The sequence below is a fragment of the Pteronotus mesoamericanus genome, unplaced genomic scaffold (genome assembly GCF_021234165.1).
Source record: "Pteronotus mesoamericanus isolate MK-2021 breed Mesoamerican mustached bat unplaced genomic scaffold, CSHL_Meso_final contig_74, whole genome shotgun sequence".
NCBI lineage: Eukaryota > Metazoa > Chordata > Mammalia > Chiroptera > Mormoopidae > Pteronotus > Pteronotus mesoamericanus.
Window position 1 is genome coordinate 5,152,475 of NW_026555247.1, and position 23,256 is coordinate 5,175,730.

At 34.4% G+C, this 23,256-nt stretch overlaps 1 protein-coding gene across 2 annotated transcripts in view; it reads right to left on the reverse strand.

Moving 5' to 3' along the window:
* ESCO1 (establishment of sister chromatid cohesion N-acetyltransferase 1) overlaps positions 1–23,256 on the reverse strand; it is a 69,533-nt gene that overhangs the window by 23,435 nt on the left and 22,842 nt on the right. For both annotated transcript variants that reach the window (XM_054583435.1, XM_054583434.1), the window contains 6 exons: positions 21,844–21,943; positions 19,480–21,600; positions 14,704–14,821; positions 13,344–13,404; positions 11,446–11,560; positions 8,605–8,736 (listed from right to left, as the gene is read on the reverse strand). In XM_054583435.1, the coding sequence (XP_054439410.1) occupies positions 8,605–8,736; positions 11,446–11,560; positions 13,344–13,404; positions 14,704–14,821; positions 19,480–21,012 (1,959 nt within the window). In that variant the 5' untranslated portion in view covers positions 21,013–21,600; positions 21,844–21,943. The remainder of the gene's footprint in view (positions 1–8,604; positions 8,737–11,445; positions 11,561–13,343; positions 13,405–14,703; positions 14,822–19,479; positions 21,601–21,843; positions 21,944–23,256) is intronic.

The following is a 23,256-nucleotide window of genomic DNA, read 5'->3' on the forward strand; positions in this document are numbered from 1 at the left end:
AAAGGGCACACCTTAGCTTGGGTGATAGGGGTGGCTGTGACACTGGACCCTACAGGACAACTACTACATTAGACAACACTACCAAGACATGGAGTCATAGCAGCTCTACCTAATACACAGAAACAAACACAGGGAGGCTGCCAAAATAAGATGACAAAGAAACATGGCCCAAATGAAAGAACAGGTCAAAACTCCAGAAAAAGAGCTAAATGCAATGGAGATAAGCAATCTATCAGATGCAGAATTCAAAACACTGGTTATAAGGATGCTCAAGGAACTTAGTAGGACTGCAACAACATAAAAAAGACCCAATCAGAAACGAAGGATACACTAATTGAAATAAAGAATAATTGACAGGGAAACAACAGTAGAATGGATGAAGCCCAGAATCACATCAATGGTTTGGAACATAAGGAAGCAAAAAACAACCAATCAGAACAAGATGAAAAAAGAATCCAAAAAAACAAGGATGGTATAAGCAGTCTCTGGGACAACTTCAAGAAATCCAACATTCGCTTCATAGGGATGTCAGAAGAAGAGACGGAGCAAGAAATTGGAACTCTTATCTGAAAAAATAGTTAAAGAAAACTTCCCTAATTTGGTGAAGGAAATAGACGTGCAAGTCCAGGAAGCACAGAGAATCCCAGTTATGATGGATGCAAAGAGGCCCACTAGGGACACATCATTATTAAAAAGCCAAAGGTTAAAGATAAAGATATAACCTTAAAGGAATGAGAAAAGAGGTTAGTTACCAGAAGGTTTGTCAGATAGGAGGGAGATAGGAGGAGAATGGGTGAAGAGGTGAGGATTAAGAAGAACAAGTAGGTAGTTACAGAATAATCATGGGGGTGTAAAGTATAGTATAGGAAATAGAGTAGCCAAAGAACTTATATGCAGGACCCATGGAGATGAACAGTAGTGGGGGGACTGCCTGAGAGAGTGGGGGGTGCTGGGTGGAGGGGGCCTAAGAGGGATAAATTAGGACAACAGTAATAGCCTAGTCAATAAAATACCATAAAAACTTAAAAAATAAATAAATAAATAAAAGATGCTCCACATCACTTGTCACCAGGGAACCACAAATTAAAACAACTACAAGATACCACTACACACCTATGAGAATAGCCAAAACCCAGAACACTGACACCAAATGCTGACAAGGATGAGGAGCAACAGGAAATCTAATTCACTGCTGGAGGGAATGCAAAATGGTACAGCCACTTTGGAACACAGTTTGGCAGCTTATTACAAAACCAAACATAAGCTCCAACAGTCAAATTCTGTGGCATACATACAAAACTAACATATGTTTCAGCAATTACACTCCTTGGCACTTACAAAAAGGAATTAAAACAGGGGTGCCCAACCTTTTGGCATTTCTGGGCCACAGTAGAAGAAGAGTTGTCTTGGGGCCACACATTAAATACACAAAAAGCTCTATCTGGTGTGGCTCAGGGGATTGAGCGCCGGCCTGAGAACCAAACGACTCCTGGTTCAATTCCCAGCCAGGGCACATGGCTGGGTTGCAGGCCAGGCCCCCAGCAGAGGGGCGTGTGAAATGCAATCACACATTGATGTTTCTCTCCCTCTCTTCCCCTCTCTAAAAATAAGTAAATAAAACCTTTTAATAAATACACAAACACTAACAAAAACTAACTAATGAGCAAAAAAAAAGGTCCATGCATAATTTTTGTGATATCTGCCACCACAGATAAGCAAAAAAGTCCTCACATAATAACCAATTATGGAGCGGCCCTTTTGATAATCTTTTAAAACCATCAAGCAGGTCCCAAATTTGTGATCACTAATATAGGAAATGTACATATCTAAGTTATAAAACTTAGTATAAAACAAATGTTTTACGTAAATTTACAATTTTATGTTGGGCTGCATGCATAGCCATTTGGGCCACTTGTGGTACACAGGCTGTACACCCAAGTTAAAAACATGTCCACACAAAAACTCGCATATGGATGTTTACAGCAGCTTTATTCATAATTACCAAAACTTGGACACAACCATGATGTTCTTCAGTAGGTGACTAGATAAATAAATTTAGATATATCCAGGCGATGAAATATTAATCAGCACAAAAAAAAACAGTGAACTATCAAACCATGAAAAGACATGGAGCCGTTTTAAATGCATTACTAAGTGAAAGGTATCAATCTGAAAAGACTACATACTGTGTGATTCCAACTACATGACATTCTGGAAACAGCAAAACTATGGAGATGGCAAAAAGATCAATTGTGCCAGGAGTTGGGAAGAGGCAAGGATGAAAAGATGGAAAAGAGGATTTTTAGGGCGATCACACTATTTTACATGACACATTTCTCAAAACCCATGGAATCATATACATGGAACGTACAATACCAAGAGTAAACACTAATATAAACTATGGACTTTGAGTAACGATGATATGCTAATGTAGGTTGGTCAGCTGTAACAAATGCACCACTCTGGTGCAGGACACAGCATATATGGGTGTCAGGGGTATTTGGGAACTCTCTTCTTTCTGTTCAATTTCACTATAAACCTAAAACTGTTCTAAAAAACAGTGTCTACTAAAAAAAAAAACTTAATGAGACCAAGGACAGAAATAGGAAATTATGACTCCAAAATCAAGAGGAAGCAAGTCAACAGAAACAGGTCCCATGATGACCCAGATGTTTAAGTGGCAGGAAAGCTTTACAATTTCTATTATAAATGTGTTAACGATTTAAAGGACAAGACGATCACACTATGTAAAAAATAGGATTCCAGCAGAGAAACTGAAACTCTGAGAGATTAGAAACATTATTTTATAAAATGTTAAATACAAACTAAAGAAAAACCACTAGTATAAAATGACGTATTATAACCTCTTACATCTTAGAAAGAAAAAGCATTATTTTGACTATTTTTCTAAATGAAGAATGAACCACTTTAGCACCTAAATTCAGAAAAGTATATAATTCTATATGCAAACCTAGTTACTAAACCTCTAATTGTCACAATAAATTCAATTTGAGGCTGCTTTACGTATTTTGAAGTACTCTACTAATTAATTTTATTTTACCTAACCTGTATCGAATACAGAAAATATGTTCTATATCACCCAAAAGATATTTATAGTAGTAATTCTCAATGATTTAAAATAAATAGAGCTGCCAAAGTCCTGAAAAATCTTCTGGCTTAATTTCATTTTTATATTAGATAACGGATCACTCTCCTGTGGTTTTGGATCAAATTTCACTCTTTTAAAAAAAGATTTTATTTATTTATTTTTTAGAGAGAGGGGAAGGGAGGGAGAAAGAGAGGGAGAGAAACATCAATGTGTGGTTGCCTCTCGAGCACCCCATACTGGGGACCTGGCAGTCAACCCAGGACCGCACCCTGACTGGGAATCAAGGTGGCAACCCTCTGCTTCGCAGTTCTGCACTCAATCCACTGAGCCACACCAGCCAGGGCCTCTCTTTAATTCAATGTATTTGTTGCCCTGGCTGGTGTGGCTCAGAGGACTGAGTGCCGCACTGCGAACCCACTGCGAACCAAAGGTCGCTAGTTCAATTCCCAGCCAGGGCACATGCCTGGGTTTACAACCAGGTCCCCAGTTGCATGTGAGAGGCAACCAACAGATGTTTCTCTCCCTCTCCTTCTCCTTCCCTTCTCCTCTCTCTGAAAATAAATATAATCTTAAAAAAAAAATTTCAATGTACTTGTTGAGACCCCACTGCTCACTGGCAGGAGCTCTTCTAAGAACAGAAGGAAAGGCTATATTAATGTAGTGTATCAAGTAAGAAGAGTGTTAGAAGAAGAGGTAAGAGGAGGGGGAATACGTGAAGCCTGGATGCCACAGTAAATACCCAGGATTTTAAACTATGTGTAATCAGAGTTCACTGGAGTATAAATAGAGAAAGGACATAATTTGATTTAAGTTTTTAAGACTGCTATGGACACCATGGAGAATGACTGCAGGGAAATAAGGAAGCTAGGAGTCCAGTTAGGAAAGCATTACATGAGTGGCCCAGGTAAAAAATGGTGGCAGCTTGGTTCAGAGTGGTAGCAGTGAACATGACAAAAATGGGAGGACTTGAAATCTATTTTGAAAATGAGCTTTACAATTGTAATGAGTATAAGGGGTAGGTAAAAAGAAAATGAAAAGATATTCTGAAGTTTCCAGCTTGAAGTAATGAGTACAGGGAAGTAGAGAAAAAACAGATAGGAAATGTTTTTTATTTGCCACTATATATGTTACAGATATTCCTTTCCCAGAGTTTGTTAAGTCTTTCTAAAAATGTAAAAATTTGTTGCAACACTTATTCTAAGGCATTTTTCCTCCATTATATACCCTTCCATCCCAAAGCAAAATTACTTTGTAAGATTTAAAGTGCTGCTCTCATCCTATATCTATATACTATAATATTTTAAGCCTTTAACACACAATGAAGTAGAAAAATGAAAAATCAGGGTCAGGGAAGACAGAAACAAAACCAAGATATAAAATGTTTGGTAACTTTTATGTACCAAATTCCTACCGTTTCTAAAGACTTTCTCTATTTTCAATAGGGTATCATAGCCTTACCTTCAAGCAGGGAAACTCGAACCAAATTCTCTGACCTGGCTCTGAGTCCTCCTACCTGCTCCCTATTCCCCAGTGGTGCCAAAGTATAGTTCCAAGGGCCAAGGCTATTTTGCTTTAGATTCCCTTTCATTTCCAACATGTTAAAATCTCTATTCCTACTCTACTATTTACTTCTCTTTTCTCTAATACCCAGTTTTGTTTTTTATCCTGATTACCTTCCAAAGGAAGATAGAAAAAGTATTCAGGAATAAATTTATATGTATTCAAATTTCACATAAAAGGAATTAAAGGTTAAGCAAGAGTTACTGGTTTCCTTGACTCAACTTTCTGCAGCAGCACTGTCAACAGAGCTCTCTCTGGCAATACAAATGTTCTACATGTACACTAATATGGTAGCCTGATCACTGGCTAGCGTAACTAAGGAACAGCATTTTTCATTTTAGGCTTAGCGCTACTATAATGGATAGTACAGCTCTGGGCCAATCAGGGATCTGTCAAACCTTTCTTCAAAGTTTTCCTTGTCATAAACTTCTCCCCATTTCCACCAATGCCATAATTCAGCACTACACACAGCTTGTACTACTCTCCCTATATGCCACTGAAATATTTCCCTCCTGACACCAAAATATTATTTCAACATTATTTAAACTTAACTGTCTGATTCACAATGCTCAAAATTCTTCAACATCTAAGAGAATGGAAACAATTAAGTCCACAGGGCATTCAAAATGAAAATATCACAATCTGACTTGATGCATTTTTCTAGTGTTTTAACCTATAAAAATCTCTGATTCAGTAAAAAAGATCTACTCATTATTCCCCACCATGATGTTAAGCTTTCTCATTAGTTATACAATGCTACTAACCATAGATGACATCCTTATAAACTATTTTTAAAAAAAATCAAATCTTAATTCCTCTTCACCCATGGAAACAAACTCCCCTCTCTCATTACTGTTCTAGTGAAGTAATTATCACTTCTAAATTGCAAAGCTAATTTACATTTTATCTAAATTGTTAATACTAATCTATAGTTTTAATAGTCACTTAAATATTTTATTGTTAACTTTTCACTTCTTTCATATTTTGTTCCTAAACTTGAAGGCAAGGGCATTTCATATACCCTAAGAGTAGGGCCCTCCACTGCCACAGAGCATCAGTCAGATGTTAATTCAAAAAAGGTAAGAACAGACAAAAAAGGATTAAGTTATGAGGATCTTTGCAAAGAACCCAAACATTATTCCTCTTCTGCATTACTAAAAGCTCAAAATACAGTTGAGGTCTGGATAGATTCTTGGCCTGACGATATGACTCAATGGTCTAGGGAGAATTTTTTCTGCTTTCTCTTCACACCTTTAGGAAACAGTATCTTAGTTCATGAAGGGAAACTGAAGTGTTCCCAGGTCTAAACCAGAGTCCAGGTCTCCCTGAAGTATTAAGAGGTTCTTTCCTCAATAGCTTCTAGTTAAGTCAGATAAAATGCATTCCCTCCAAAACCCTGACCAGTGTGGCTCAGTTGGTTGGAGTGTCGTCCCATAGAGAAAAAGGTCCCAGGTTCACTTCCTAGTCAGGGCACACACCCAGGTTTCAGGTTCAATCCCCAGTTAGGGGAGGAGAAGGCAACCAAAAGATGTTTCTCTCTCTCTAAAAAGCAATGAAAAAATATCCTCAGTTGAGGAAATGGTGTCAATGAAGCAAATGGAATACAATAAAGGAACAAAGAAAGAGCAACATCACTCTCTCCCCTACCCCAGACCAACGAGGATAAGGAAAAAAAGAATATATTTCAGTCAACAAAAAATAGGTTTTGTGGACATTAATTTCTACTATGACTATATAATTTAAAATTGTTTTAATTTTTTGAAAACAGGTCTTTGGCCATTTTTACCAATCATAGACATTTACCCATGTCTAAGGGAAAATTTTTACTGTAAGGAAAAGCTATTTAACTTATTTTCTGGAGTGTTTGATTAAAACTTTAAAACTCTTTTAGTAAAACTCTTTGTTCTAATTTATTCTATTTTATATAGTCTTAATATAACAAAATTTCACTTCAGGTCCCTGAACACTGTTTAAAATGCATTAAAGCCAGGGCACCATATGACTTCTTTTCTATGTGCTTCTCTCCAAGAAACAAATATAAGATATAACTGGCATTTAAAAAATGTAGTTTGTTAAACACTTAAGAGTGCTTAATAGTCAATTATACCTTAACAAAAAAATGGGGGGAGACACAATGCTAAAACACAATACTAGGTACCCAGTAAGTGTTTAATGTCACAACCAAAAATCCAGAGCTGTGATCACAGCAGAACATCTTTAATATGGGTATGTTTTTATTCTCTTTCCATACACTAAAAAGAATGTTACAATGCTTTGGAGTAGTTTCTACCTTAGACTCTATGTATACCTACATTAAAAAAAAGAACAACAAAGATTATGACCTTGATGTTAGCAAAGGATGGCCAATGGCTAAACTCAATTCCTTCTCTTCAGCTTATTTCAAAAACAAATAAAATAACCCATAGCTCTGTCCCATCAAGGGAAAAGGGGGAGGAGGAGGAAAACTGGGGCACAAATCAGTTTTCCCTAAACTGCTACATTTCTTTATAGTTTACAAGACCTAGAATTTGTTTGGAAGATGACTCCACCTTGTTCCATAAACCATTTCCCTTGGTACTATGGAGAGTAGAGTACATATTTTCTAATTGATTTTTTTAATGCTTCTCAGAAATCAAGAAATTCCTTGAGATGCAGAATTAAGCCTTTTAAGCCTAATCTTTTATAATATTAGGAAACTGATGATAAGAATCAAATAAGGTAAATTAAGCAGAACTCATTTAACTAACTTATATCAGATTCAGGTATGTAAAATAAACTGAAATCATTTTTATCCCTGAAGTATACTATAATTTAGCTACCTGACAGAAATATTTTTATTTTCAAGTTGTAAGGATATTAATATAGGCAAATCAGAAAAATACAATTTCAAAGATTAATCAATATCTAAGCTATAAATATTTTTTGTCCACACACACCTTATATTTTATTTAGTTAAGTGGTAGGAGGTGGTATGTGTGAAAAACGTAGATGAAATAAGAAATATAAATGATTGCCATAGTAAGGAACCATAAAAAGAAAACCCCCACCTATCTTGGGTAGAAGTAACTGGATAAATGAAACAATGAATATGAACCCTTCAACCAAAGGTAAGGATACAAATTTAACTGAAGTCAATAAAGATCTTTAAATAATCCAACATTTGGTGCCTATAAAAGGCCTACATGAAATGAATTGGTGATCTCAGTTCAGATATCCTGGAGGTCTTATTAATGTGAGTGTACAGACTGAAGGTAACATGTATAGAATAAAAATAGATCCCATTTCAGATACAGGTAAACAGCAATTACAATTTTCATAAAATATATAAAATGGTTCAAATTTGTTTAAAACAGCTATTTATTGAAACAAATAGTAAATAATGCTTATGCCTCAAGTATACATACATTAAAAAAATAAACTAGAACTTATTTACTTTGTGGGATTTTTTTTTTTTTTTAGTATACTACAAATTCTTACATCTTAACCTTCTTTTTAAATTTTATAAAGAAAACCTCTCATGATACCAAAGAAGGTAAAGGAAAACCCAAAACCATCTTTTTGGTATAATCATATAGCTCAACCAATCCCCAAATAAAAAGTTGTGTCAAGTTATATAATATTAAACAGACTGATCAATAGCTAATAATTATTAAAATCAAAAGAAACTTTAAAAAATACTGAGTTGAATAGTATTACTTGTTAGAAGAGCTACATTAACTACCTTAAAAATACAACAAATAAAAAATCCCACAACATAAACCAGACAGAACAAATTAGCTGGTTTTTATGTTTAGCTTTGTTTTACAATGAGCCCCATATATACAAGAGGTTTATATATATTACCATTTCCTAAAAAGAGAAATTTTTCAATGACTTAAATTTGGCAGCTCATCTCCTTAAAATTCTGCATTTTAGAAATCATGAATTGCACTTACCACATATTTTACAGCACTTATAAACTGGTTGTGGAAGAGCAGATGCTGTGTTTCATCTTCTGGATTTGAAGCTGTATAAAGCATGCCACAAACATTACAGGAAACTGCTCCAAATCTTTTTTGTCCTGCATCCTATTTATAAAAAACAAACAAAAGGTTTTTTTCTCCCAAAAGAATAATTGTAGGACTTTACCCTCTAAAGCTATGGTATGAAGATAAAATAAGAAGTATTTAATCTATAATAAATAACATACAATGTTGATTACAAAAATGAAGATGTTAATCTTTGAAATCTGTCTGCAATTTTATCACAAACTGTCTCCATTTTAGTAATCTCATCACTCACTCCACAGCATTTAGTAACAATTGAAAGGAACCAAGAAATATCTTTAACACTAACTACAATCTTAGTCCTTAAATCCCCCAAATACCAAAATACTCTACAAATAAGTATTTTTTTTATCTGCAATATTTATACTGCTAAAGTTTAGAGAAAATAAGTGTTGTACACACTCTTTTTAATACCTTAAAAGTCTGTTCTCTTTAATGATTTTATTCTAGCTTGTAGATATTAATGAGTATTTTGATGTCACCTGAAAATCTTGACAAAATCTAAAATTAAATCTTTATATTAAATACGTACCGAAGACTGACGACAATCACCTATTCTCCAGTAATTCATGCCTGCACTGTGAACTAGTAATTGTTTACAAAATGTTTTCTATTCTTGACCTTATTCAACAAGAAAATTTCAGCAAAATGATTTAACTTTAAGAATAAATTTTTTTTAATCCTTTTTACCCTTTCTGGTCTAAAACTGTGGTGCTATTTGAACTAATTACTTAAAAAAATAAAATAAAATCTAAAATAACAGTATCTTTAGTGCCTTAGAACTAGGGTCAAATAACAAAGAGAAATGAAATGGTAAAGAAAAGATTGTATATGAAACTAAAGGGGAGTTAACTGTAAATGACTCAAACTATCGCAAAAATTAATTATCTGCAAAATTATTTCAAGCAGAGAAAACAATTTGTAACTGTGATTAAGACATACATATACAACATAGTATTTACCATATTAACCATTTTTAAGTGCACAGTCCAGTAATATTAAGTACATTTACAGTGTTATACAACCAATCTCCAGAATTCTTTTCATTTTGCAAAACTGAAACTCTATACCCAGTAAACAGCTCTCCAATCCCCCTTCCTACCCAGTTCCTGGTTAACTACCTGGTTCTGGAAGACTTCCCTCAGAATAATGATTCAAAGGAGTGTCTGCAGTGAAGGTGCTCCAGGGACTCTGACCTGCACAGTTTAGCACAGACTTGCCCTGCCGGCTGTTCTCTCCCTCCAGCCAGTTAATGTGATCTGGGCCTTTCTGTCTCTATGAACTTGACTACTCCAGCTACCTCACAGAAGTGGAATCACACAGTCTTTGTCTTTAATGACTGGCTTATTTCATATAATATCCCCAAAGTTCAACCATGTTGTAGCACGTGTCAGAATTTCCTTCTTTCCTAAGGCTGAATAATACTCCATCCGCATTTTACTGCAATATACACCGCATTTTGTTTATTCATTCATCCACTTACTTTTCACAGTAATGAGGTAAGCATTTCTGCCCCAATTTCCTCACTGATCAATGGGAAATAATAGCTGCACTGATCTCATGCTTTTAAAATATGAGTGGAGTACATTGAAAAATATATTAAAAAAGCCTAACTGTTATTATCATCACCACCACCACCACCACCACCACCACCACCACCACCACCACCACCATCATTTCCCAAGCAGCACCACCCAACAGAAATGTGATCCCAAATGTAATTTTAAATCTTCTAGTAGCCGCATTAAAGAATGCAAAAGCAAAGTGAAATTAATTTATAACATATTAACAAAACATATCTCAAATATTAGTTTTATCATGTATTAAATATTTTAAAAACTTATTAGTGATTTACTTAATATTCTTTTCTGTACCCATCTTTGAAATGCAGTATATATATTTACACTTACAGCATATCCCAATTCTGATGAGCCACATTTCAAATTCCCAAAGCCAGATATGGCTATTATATTGGACAGTACAGTCCTAGGCTCTACTTGTCTAATCATGTTTCACTATCATACTAATTTGACAACAGAAACATTATTAAACTAGGTAAAACAAATCTTTCCCTCACTAATCCTTCTCAAAAATTTCTAGACAATTCTTGCAAAGTTGTTCTCCCCTATTAAACTTAGAATCAATCATATAGTCCCCCAAAATCCTATTGATCATGTTGACTGAAACTACATTAAATGCCCCTATTATTTTGGTCCCTTCATTTTTTTATATTGTGTTTACTCATTCAAATTAGATTTTTAATTGATGAAAAGATCATCCTCTTTTCCACCTTGCAACCAAATTGTAAAGTACCTATGTTCTATTTCAAACTAACTACTGATTTATCTTCCTGTAAAATATGGTTTTAAAATTATGTCTACTAAAATACAGATATTTAAAATCATTTTTATGTATTAAGACCCATGTTATTTTAATATGTAAACCAAGTACTAAAAGATAAAATGACATATTTAAAGTAACAAAGTATCAATCTGTTACAAATAAAACTAAGTATATAAATTTCAATTTTTATCATTTTATTATTTGTTATGATGGACTTACTACTTGGGAGTTGAGGGGAAATTTGATACAATTATTGAGAATTTTGCCATAATGAAGATTTAGGGTGACAAAAAGAAAAAAAAAAGAAATGAATTCATTTTCTAACAATGTGCATAAATAAAATTCTTACGACAACACTTCCCCCAAAAGGTCAAGTTGTATACTTACTATGATCAACTGTTTTTCATCAGCTTTCTCTGCTTCTTTTAATTTCAAGTCTTTTGGAATTGTTATCTCCAAATGGGAATTACTCTTAGGCCAAGAGTGATTTAGTGGTGTCTCCCTTTAAGAAAACAAACAAAAAAAAAACTATTAAATGTTACAGATCTGTATCACTTCAAATTACTGGAGGGGGAAAAAATAATATTTTCTACATAACACTGACAGATTTTAACTCAAAGGGGGAAAAACTAACCTTTTAAATATCAGGGATGAAAAGCCCAAAGAACACTAAGGTTCAAAAATAAATAAAAAACTGCAGCACTTTCTACAGTTGGAATAAGTTTTATAGTTTTAGCCACTGGAATAACTACAGTTTGTCCTAAACATTGTTTTCAGTAATCTGTAAAGTAAAATAAGTCAGATTTAATTTAATTCTGACATTAAAAATGAAACAAAAAGCTTCTGAGCTACTTAAAACACAGAATTTCAAGGGGTTTGAGTAAAGGAGCTTTCTCAATCTGCTCCAAGAATAAGCAGATACAACCACTTGGGAGAGAAATTTGGAAATGGAGGTTAAGTCCTATAGCTATGAAATTTATCCTAGAAGTAGATTACCTAAGTGCATAAAGATAAATGTATTTTTTACAGGACCCTTTTTTTTTAATAGAAATAAACCAGAAACCACCAAAATGTCCATAACATGAACTGTTAAGTAAGGAATGAAATCTAATGCAGATTTTAAAAGAATGAAGTAAGATGGTAAAAAAAGATGCCCATAATACATTAAGTAAAAAAAAAAGAAGAGCAAAGCTGTAAAACAGTATATATAGGCACAGGAAAAATACACAATGAAAAGAGAATTTGTGAATATAACCATCTCTCTATGTGAAAAACAGGGGGTAACAAGCACAACTTTTTAGGGGCAAAAAATCTCTCAAACTTAAACTTAGAGGTTAAAATCCTTAAATTATGTAAAAACAGGAAGGCAGACCAAAATCGCAGTGGCTTCTGCTTAGCCTCAAGTCATCAAAACAGTTTTGGCTCTCCAAGAAATAGAATATTAAACAATCAGGAATCCTCTGATCTGCCTGATAGACCCCTGCCATCCCTGAAGGAAAGTAACTGCATAACCAACCCACCTTTTTTTGCCCACTGTCGTTTCCACTCTCTTTTGTCTATAAAAGTCTATCATTTTGTACAGCTCCTCAAAGCTCCTTTCTATCTGCTAGATTGAATGTTGTTCAATTCAAAATTACTTTGCTCAAATAAAATTAATATGCCTCCGTTTATCTTTTAGCTGTTGTCATATTTACCCTTATAAAGGGGGACCCGAAGGAACCCAAAATATCTTTTGGAAGGCAGGCTCCTTGTAGTAAAGGCTTCCCTCCTAGATGAGTGTTCTAGGAACCCATCTGTATCAGAGTACCAGCTGGCGATGCAAGCGGCTACATTCAGCTTCAGTGAAAATTTTTTTTTTGACAACTCAACACATTTGCCCATTTCATGATGTGTGATTTACGAGCATGCCTTCTCAGCTGCACTGAGTGTTCACCAGTTTTTGACCAAAAAATAGCATTACCCCCATTCCCCACCTTCCCTATTCAACCAATCATGCCCTGAGCAACTTCTTTTTTGTTTCCCAGGAGGAGAAGAGTCCTCAAAGGGAAACATTTTGTCGATTTGAAAGAGATGAAACAAAATAGCAGAGGTACTAAAAGGCATCAAAAATAGATGAGTTCAAAAACTGTTTTGAGCAGAGGAAAAAATGTCCCAATAGGTGTACTACAGCAAATGGAAGTACTCTGAAGTGATTGAAGTTTAAACATGTAAGAATACATAATTTTTTATAAATAAGTTCCAAGGTTTTTGGGGGACTCCCCTCATATATTAAACAAATACCTTACCTGTTATCACTGGTCTTAGACGTTTGGTTATTGAGTATACTGTGCTGTTTGGGAGGTGAACCTGTAATTTAATCAAGATGGGTTATGCATTAAGCTTTGTACTAGCTCTCCATCTAATAGTTCAAAATCATTTTATAGATGAAAGTTCAATACATTAAATGCTTTACTTTTATTAAAGATCACTTGGTATGCCTCTAGTTTCACCAGTAACTACTAGCACTGAACAATAAAGGAAATTATTTAAATGCCTGCATAAATCTATAACCTCTAAATGAAAATTAATAAAAACATGTCTGCCCTGGCCAGTGTGGCTCAGGTGGTTGGAGCATTGTCCCGTAACCAAAGATTGTGGGTTCAATTCCCTGTCAGGGCATATATGCCTGGGCTGTGAGTTCAATTCCAGGTCCTGGCATGGACAGGAAGCAACCAATCGATGCTTCTCTCGCACATCGATGTTGCTCTTCTCCCCTCCTTTCTCTCTAAAAAGGCAATGAAAAAAATTTGCCTGGGTAAGGGTAAAAAAAAAAAAAAAAAAAAAATTCTTTGTTTAAAAAACTGCAGCCTCTGTAGTTTTAATCACATTAATAAATAATTTAATAAATACATAAATAGATAATCCATTCATTTTATTTTGTAGTGCATAAATGCATTTGTCATGTTCATAGTCTATATACTGCCCCTTCTCCCACTAAGAGAAAGGGTTAAATGACATTCAATGGAAGAAATTATCTGACCTCAATATTTTGCTCCAAGTATACATTTCCTTTAGCAGAGAGAAATAACATGAATTAGGAATTTCTTTTCTAGATCCCCTGGTGCTTCATCTGCTATAGGTGAGCAAATCCCCATCAACAGTTGAAATAATATATAGTCAAAAATTTTTCACAAGGTTACAAAAATAAATTTTCGTATGGTATAAGTGAAAAATTACAGCATTTATTAAATCTTTAATTCAAAGATAGAATCACTAAAATGGAAAATTGAGTAACTGAGGGTTGAAGATAAAAACCTGAAATGGTAAAGCACAATCATTTATATCTGAGAAATAAGTAGCTACCATTAACTTAAGCAATTCATTAAGTAACACTTCTCCAGAGAGTAAGTCACAAACAAAACAAAAGATTTATTAAAACAAAACAACTTTTGGTAGGAAGTCAAAGAATTATACTTAAGTTCTTTAAATAAGTCAATCAACAGAAACAATTTTCCCTCAAATAATGGTGATAATCACACATTTGAAAAACATAAGCAATGGTTAAAAATGATTTAACAAGCCTATCTGGTAGCCCATCTGGTTTCCTGTTATACTGCAAAACGTATCTCTGAACACTGTGAAATCCAAATATTTTCAAAGTGTTACCTGGAAATTTACTCTCCCCTGTATTAATTTTTGCTTGACTGAGCAGAGTTCTTGAAACAGTAGTGTTATTTTCCACTGGATTGTTTTCCAGCTTAGATTCCAAACATGAGCTGAAATTCTGAACACATAATTCAAAATGTTAATAATACTGCTTTTACATCAACTTTTAGGTCTTACCCCAATATACTTTTGGTGATTTTAGCACACTAAGAAAATTTAAGGTAATTCTTTTTATTTGAAGTAATTCACCTAGATATGCCTTAAAAGTCCCTTCATGATCTCCCCACAAGCCACTGTCTCAGCATGAGCTCCCATTATTCCCCTTCATGCTCAAGGAAAAAACTCACCTCTCCCACAGTATGTTCCTATTTAGTTGGCTCTATACTTTTTCTGAGTTTTACCTATCTAAACCTGCCTTGCTCAATATAGTAGCTACTGCCACATATGACTACTGAGCACTTAAAATGTGATTAGCAGATTGATTTGGGATCTTATAAATGTAAATCAAACACTGGATTTTTAAGACTTAGTACAAAAAATAAAGGTAAAATGTCACGATTTTAAAAAATGATTACATGTTAAAACAACAGTGTGTTTATATGACAGTAAATATATTAATTTTGCGAGTTTCTTTTTTCTTTTTTTAAAGTGGCTACTGGAAAATTTTAAATGATATATGTGGTTCACATTATATTTCTGCTGGATAGTGCTGATCTAGAACACCTTTCTCCCTGTATAAACTCAATTCATTACTTAAAATATCAACCTCTTCCATAAAACCTTTTCCAAGCTCCTCCATCCCTGTTTCAAAATTTGTAATCATTCTCCATTTACTTCATGTCTTTCTGGCCCTTACTGAGGCAGGATAAGAAGCAAGGAAAATTCCTAGGCAAGTGGAATGGGGAAACTGGGATAAGATAATTAAACAAGACCAAATAACCTGAACAACTTACAGCCAACTAGTGAATCATAAGACTTTATCTTCCCTATCCAAGGACACTTGAGAGCAAATGGTTTATACCTCCCCTCCCTAACCAGAGAATACAGCTTAAACCACCCTGGTCAGGGCGATAGAGGACAGAGACCCAAATAATGCCATTTGTGCAAACCAAAGCAAAGGATGAAGTCGGGGGACAAATAACAGAAACTCAGTTAGAGCTAGACAGACCCAAGATAAATGTAAAACAATAAAGTAGATCAAAGAACAATACCAAATACCCCTATATACTCATTTTGATGTATCAGTGTATTAAAAATGCACACGGAAAACTGATGAATATTCTGCTGAAACCCTCCTCAAAGATTCTCCCCCATAGGAGATAAAAGCCTCAAGACAAAGGATACCAGTGTGGGCTCACTCTAGAGCACACCTATACCCTTTCTTGGGCATGAACTTTTTTACTTCCTCCTAAACTCTAACGGTTCCCATGAGACCTGCAACCAGCGGAGCAGTGGGTAGCAGCATTTAGTCCCAGGCTTACCCGCAATCCTATCTCCAAGGCCATTTTTCTGACTTCCAGTAAGCATTTTTTAAAAAGCAGCCCCACTCTGGCTCACTTCTGTCACTGTGACTTTCACTTCACAGTGACCTAACAGCAGCCCCACCTTGGTTCACTTCTTTCCTATAACATTTCCAGGGAGCCAAAGCAGAACGCCACCTATGCTCTCTCCTCTTGCTTCTTCTACCCTAAGTCCTTCCTTTGTTTCACTGTCCCCAGCCTTAATAAACTTACTCTCAAAATCACCTGGACTCATACAGTGAGATCTTTCCTGCACAAAGTCAAGAACCCATACACAACAGGCCAGCCTTAGGCAGACCCGCTCCTAGCCTGTACCTGCCCAGTGACATTATCATTCCTGTTCTGAATCAGTTATTTGTTTTTTATTCATCTCCTGTAACTCTTAAGAGCAAAGACCATTATTATATCTATCTCTCTATGCCTAAGAGCCCCTAAATCAGAACCCTGACAAAATAGGTACTCAGTAACTTCCAAAAGAAAATGAACTCCAATCTCTATTAACACTATCTCAAAAATAATGGAAATAAGGAAAATAATTAACTTTCTGTATGTGTGCATTATACATCTATCTGTATTGAGATTGTTAAAATGAATATGTAACTTTATTTTGTAACATTTTATTTTTTTTTAAAAAGATGAACATTTTTTTCCCTGAAAAAGCAGAAAAATTAAAAACAACAAAAACAGTATATTACTAATTAATCTGCATTAAAAGGAAGTTAGTAAGTTACTGGTTTAAAAAACAAATCAAAAAATAATTGAGCTTTACAATCCATACTGTCTGAATAATTTATATTCAGCCCAAAGAATTCACAGAAGGCCCATCAGATGAGATGCTTAACTTTAACAATCATCATTTCCCAGTATAGCTGTGACCGACACTGTATAATTAAAAGAGCAAAATTACAGAGAGCCATAGAAAACGTTTTCAAATTATCTAAGGCCTGTTTTTACATTCTTCTACACACACAAACTGTTAGCATTTATATCAACATTTAAAACACACAGTGCTGAGTATTCTTTATGGCTCTGTACAAATACACAGTAAAATCATAAAAATAAAAGCACAAACATTCACACCAACTTCAGGAACACGTTTAACTCTGGGAAGAGAGTTGAATGGAAAGGAGGAGGTATGGTCTTTTATCTGTAATGTACTTTTCTTACTTTAAAAGACCCAAATTCAATAAAATGTTAACTTTTGTCAAATTATGATGGTAGAAATGAGTGTAATGTTAATCTCTGCAGTACTCTGGAAATTTTGAAATGTAACATTCAAGAGTAAATATAATTTTTAACATAGTTTTATAGGACTGTTTCTCACAATGTTCAAGACAGAGGTTCTGTGTAAATCCAAAGCACATTTTAGTAAAATCAATAATATAGGTTAAAATAATGTGGTCTAAGTAAGCATCTCTACTTCAGTACAGTTTAGTCCAAAGAAATGAACTACATTTCTTATTCTTCAATATATTCTACATAAACTGCCTGCTTTTCAAGTTTGGACAGGTATTTATGCATTAAGAAGTTAAGATGATACGCTTTCCAGCAACCCGTGGAGTGTAAGCTGTAAGTTTGCAGACAAAACATGCCGAATAAAAAAAGCCACCCCGTCTCTACAAGTAGCCACACTTATTACTCATACTACCACTCACTTCTTTCTTCTAATTACTGGCACTAAATAATTATCTTTTAATTGATGCTTTCAGTCCCACTTGTACAGAAAATAAAATCTAAGCATACCATATGGTGTCTGTTCCCTTTAAGTTCACTTTGATTTAGTACATGAGAATAGGCAATGATCTGCATTTTCATGGCTTCTGGCATAAAGCCCAGACTCCTCACTCATTCAGATTTGCTCCTAGATCAAAATGATTCTTAAGAGAACTTTAAATTACTCTCAAAACTTTAAGATGACATGACTTTTTTCTCTATTCATAATTTTTTTCTCAAATCTTCTAATGCTCAGAATATGTTGTATTCAAAGAATTCTGGGCTGAGATTCAGGACACCTGGATTCTAATCCTATTTGTGCCACCAAACATGTAACTTAATCTCATTCCTTTATTACTCCCAGTTTTCTCATTATAAATTTAAATAAATGAAACAAATTAGTGTTTTTAGAAATCATATTAAAGAGCTCCATGACTCTATGAATATGTCTTCTCATTGGTTTTATATATTGATATTTTACCTATGATTTAATTTGAAAAGAAATGGGCTTAGCTGCAGTTAAAGATAAATACCATATGACCATGCTTATATGTGGAATCTAATGAACAAAATAAACAAATAAACTGACATCCAAGGGAGAAACAGAGGCATGGATACATGGATCAGACTTAAGCTGTTAGAGGGGACACAGGAGAATGAGGAAGGGAGGGGGAGAGGGAAACTGGATGAAAGAAAGTGAAGGGATTTGCCAAAGAACCTACACTCATAACCCCTAGACACAGATAACAGTGTAGTGATGGCTAGAGGGAAGAAGGCATGAAGGCTAGGTGGAGATGGGCAAAGGAGGAGAAAATGAAGATACCAGTAATAGTGTCAACAATAAAGTTTTAATAAAGAATGGTCTTAGCTGCTTTTATAAAGTTTGAAAACTACCGCCTTAGATAATTCATTAAAGTTTCTTTTAATCAGATTTTCATTTATTTTTCCATTTTAAAAATTCTAAGCCACTATACTTTTATTCTTAGACTGAAGATTGAATTATTTACATCTTTCAGACATATTCGCCAACTGTTTAAAATGGCAAACCAAAAGCATCCCTACCAATAGAAATGTTTAATTTTTAAATTTTATCAGGTGAGGAACATAGGTTGATTTGTGCCAGCTAAAAGTAATTTTAATAGTTGGTCAGAATTGAGCCCATTTTTAAGTTCTACATTTTAGTCACTATGAAACATAGTTTCTATTGTTACAAGTAACATAAAAATGAAACATATTACTGTGTTAAGTGAAAAAGAAAAGCTAGAATTTAAAAGGTTTATGCCTCAAATAAAGTTAAAATGGAGGGTGAAAATGAGGAAACAATGAGAAGCATTCATGTAAATGAGAGACATCTAAAGAACTCATTAAGTTCTAATACTCACTACAAGATTGGGTCAATAAAATTCTTGCTAACAACAGATAGGATACATTAACAAATGACTCTTCAGTCTCGTAATGATTCCCAAGATAAAATGTTGTAAACACTTATTTCTTAATAGAAAGTACTCAGACACCTCTATTGTGCATAATAAAAATAGATTACCTTATCTGGTGTTGATTCAAAATAATCTTTCATCTGGTTATCCAATGGTGAGTCAGGTGGTTTTATCTGATTATCCAAATGACAATTTTCAGGAGCCCTTTTTGTGGTTTTATTAATTTCAGCTGTGATATCACTAATTTTAACTTCCTCAGAATTAATTTCTTTCATTTCTTCCTGCTGGCAAGCTCTGTTTTTATCATGTGGTTTTGTCCCTAAAAGCGTACTCTGAGTCACTGGATGAGCCATTTCTAATGCTGGTAATGTAAAACTAGTTCGTAATAAGCCCAATTTAGGAGAAACTTGAGAGTCCAACTTATTTTGCTGCACAGAGTTAAATTTTGAGAGTTTAATTTTTGTCCAGTTAGAGTTCTTTTTAGTTGAGCTGTTTATTCCATTTAGTATACATTTCACAGGCTTTGTTTTTCTACTGGGGAAGAAACGATTACATTGAACATCCTGATTTGTTTCCTTCTGATGAAGTATTTGTGTTTCAGTATCAGACTGTTCTAATTTTATTTCTGTAGGCCTTTCTTTTACACTTTCTATTTGTGAAGATTCCTTTTTCACTTCTACAGTATCTGACTCGATTTCACCAGCAATTTCTTCACAGAGCTGGAGAATGCTAACTCGTTTGCTCTTTCCTGCTTGGTCATTATCTACACTTTGTTCAGGCACTGATGGCTGCGGACTTTTTTGAGATTTTGAACTAATATTCACTTGTGAATGAACTGACTTCTTCATCTCATTCTTTTTAGAGACCACTGTAGTAACCATTTTTGATCTTTTTATCTCAGAAGTTACAGGCACAGAGTTTGTTTCCTCTTTTTTAGCATTCTTCTGAAGACGGTTTTCAGATCCTTTTGTGCACTGAGAACTACAAGCAGAAGCTGTCTGATGATCTACTTTGCGTTTTTTTCCTTTTGGGGAATTTATCACTTCATTAATGACTGGATTTTCATCCACTCTAGAATCAGACTTTATTTCCAGCACTTTTCTTTTCACATGTTTTTGACTTGTTTTAACATTATTAGATTTACCTTGAGTATTGCTACAGTACTCTTTTCTTGTCGGCGGCAAACTCTGCTTAACTGCTTGAACTTTACCCTGAATTTCTCTACTACGCAAAGACCTTGTTGAAACCTCTGTTAGCTGTTGTAGTCTTTGTGATCTCCGGTTAAGCTGTTCACTCGATTTAGGGGTCTCATGCATTGATTTTTTCTTAGATTTCTTCTTTTTTGTAGATTCTTGTTGTGAATGTCTCTTCACAATTACCGTATTTTTATTAATGGACTTATTAGCTTTTTCATCATTGAATGCTGCCGTTGCTGATCTTGTACTCATACATATCCCTAATTCAGGCTGATTAATTTTACTTTCACTGGAAAATTTAACCAGTGATTTTATAGCTTCCTTTGGATTTGATTTTTTAGCTACATTCTTTTGAGAACCTTGGATTTGTGCTTCTAAATTCTTATCATCGCTTTTTTTAATAACATTGGAGGGATTTCCTTTTGATTTCTCCTGAATGGACATCTTTCCTGAGTCAGATCCTCCTGTTCTAAGTAGCTTCTGAGAGGATTCTCGTATCCTGGTACGTGAGAATGCTGAATGTCCAATATATTACTGAGGAGCAGATCTTAGAAATTGACTTTGATGCTGATACACATTTTCAACAAAATACTAGTTTGCTTCAAGTAAGGTTTCTGTCATCCCTTGGATATGAGAAAAGCTGGCATCAAGGCTGAAAGATATCTACTTTGCTCTGGGCAAGGCAGTATAAATTTGAAGAAAATTTAATTCAAATTTGATATTTTTAGAACTTTTTATGAAAAAAATTTAGTTCAATCTGTTTTGTTAATTTTTCAATTAATATTGGATTTCAGGCCTAGCCCTATTACTGGAGAAGTTATTTATCACTGACCTGTCTGTTTTGAAAATGTTTTTGAAAACTTTTGTCTTCTGGAGTCTACAGATATTGGACTTTGATTCATTTGAAACATGTCTTACAGCTAACACGTTTCTTCCCTCGTTTGCTGAATTTGCTGGTTCAAAGTTCTTATATAATCTCTTTCGTTTAATAAAATATTTTATTGATATAGATTTCCTTTTGTGCTGCCGTTTCTGAAAAGTTAAAAAAAAAATTAAATTTTGTACACTTCAAGAAATATGGCAATGCTAATACTATACGGAAATAATCATTTTATATAAAATCTAACTTCTCCTTTTGATTTATTTAGTCTGTATAATTAAAGCTAACAGAATTAAGTATCTTAAATACATTCCTATGAATAATCAATAATGTGTCTTATATAAGCATAGATGTTAAAAATCAGTCTGATGAATTTGTTACTTGAGATTACTTACAGTTCTTTTCCCACAAGACAGAACTGATCTTTCAGCCACCATAACTCATGAAAATTTGACAAAATCATTCCTTATTATAGCTCAACACATTATATGGCACCTAAAAGAAAAAGTATTTTAAGGTTTAAAAGGTACAAAAGAAAAATGTAATCATTCATTCACCTCTCATTAAATATAACACTCTATAATTTTACCATCCTATCATTACTCTTCAGAACTCACTTTACATACACAACTAATTTCAGTATTTCTAACATGAAATTAACTGATGTTACATGCATCCAAGAGAATACCATGTATCCATTCTATGTTGAAAAAAAAAGTCTTAAAATACAGAAAAAAAAATTGTCATTATGTGCATATAATATGTTAGCTGGTGAAGTAAAATCCTATTTTGAGGAAAATCAGTGCTACATAAATAACTCTATATATAAAAAAACACAGTTAAAAAGGCAAATTTAAATACACACATTAATCTTTACTCTTGTGTAAAACCTACTAAAAAAGCATACACTAAAATAAGACAAAACCACAAATCCAAAGAAAAAAGAACAAAAGAGAAAATAATAAAATAAAAAGTATGGAAGCTACAAAGAAGGACAAATAATTAACCTCAGACTCAAAGAAATGTGAATCCAAGCTTGAAATGGGGAAAACTGAGACACAGCTCTAATCCTCCAGGACTTAGGAACTGGCAGTACCAGGCTCCATAAGAAATGGGAATAAAAACAGGGACTCAAAAAAAAAAAAAAAAAAGGAAAGGCTCTGCCTTTCCAATTACTAGTACCCAGAAGACCAACCTGCATCACTACCTTAAAACTGGAGGTATAAATCTCTGGAAGAAGTAAAACAAAAGTTCATCTAGGGGCTCAAGGGTCACAGCTCACACAAGAAATATCAAAGTGACACCAGAGGAATTAAGTAGGAGTACATAAGCTGATTACACCAGAGGAATTAAGTAGGAGTACATAAGCTGATTGCTGAAACCCATTCCCTTCACCCAGAGCCCTCTTTGTCTTCTCAGAGACTCTTGGAAGACAGCAGCCAAATCTATGCCTTCTACAAAGAAAACTGAAAGATTACAGTATTCTATAATGAATTTGACAAGCCTAGCAGAAAGACCTAAAAAATACTGATAGGTTCCATAGTCAGTAAACACACACACACACCCCCCCACACACTAGTCAAGATGGTGGCACAGGTAAATGCAGTCCTCGAATCTTCCCCCAACCACATAAAAATTACAACTAGACTACACAACCTCTATCATTCATATCTGCCTGAAGACTACCCCACAGTTAAGTCCTACAACCAAGAATATAAAGCAGCAGCCACATCAAGGCCGGTAGGAGAGATGGAGACAAGGAACAAGCTGGTCCCACACTCAGGTGTGGCAGATAATAAGGAGCGATA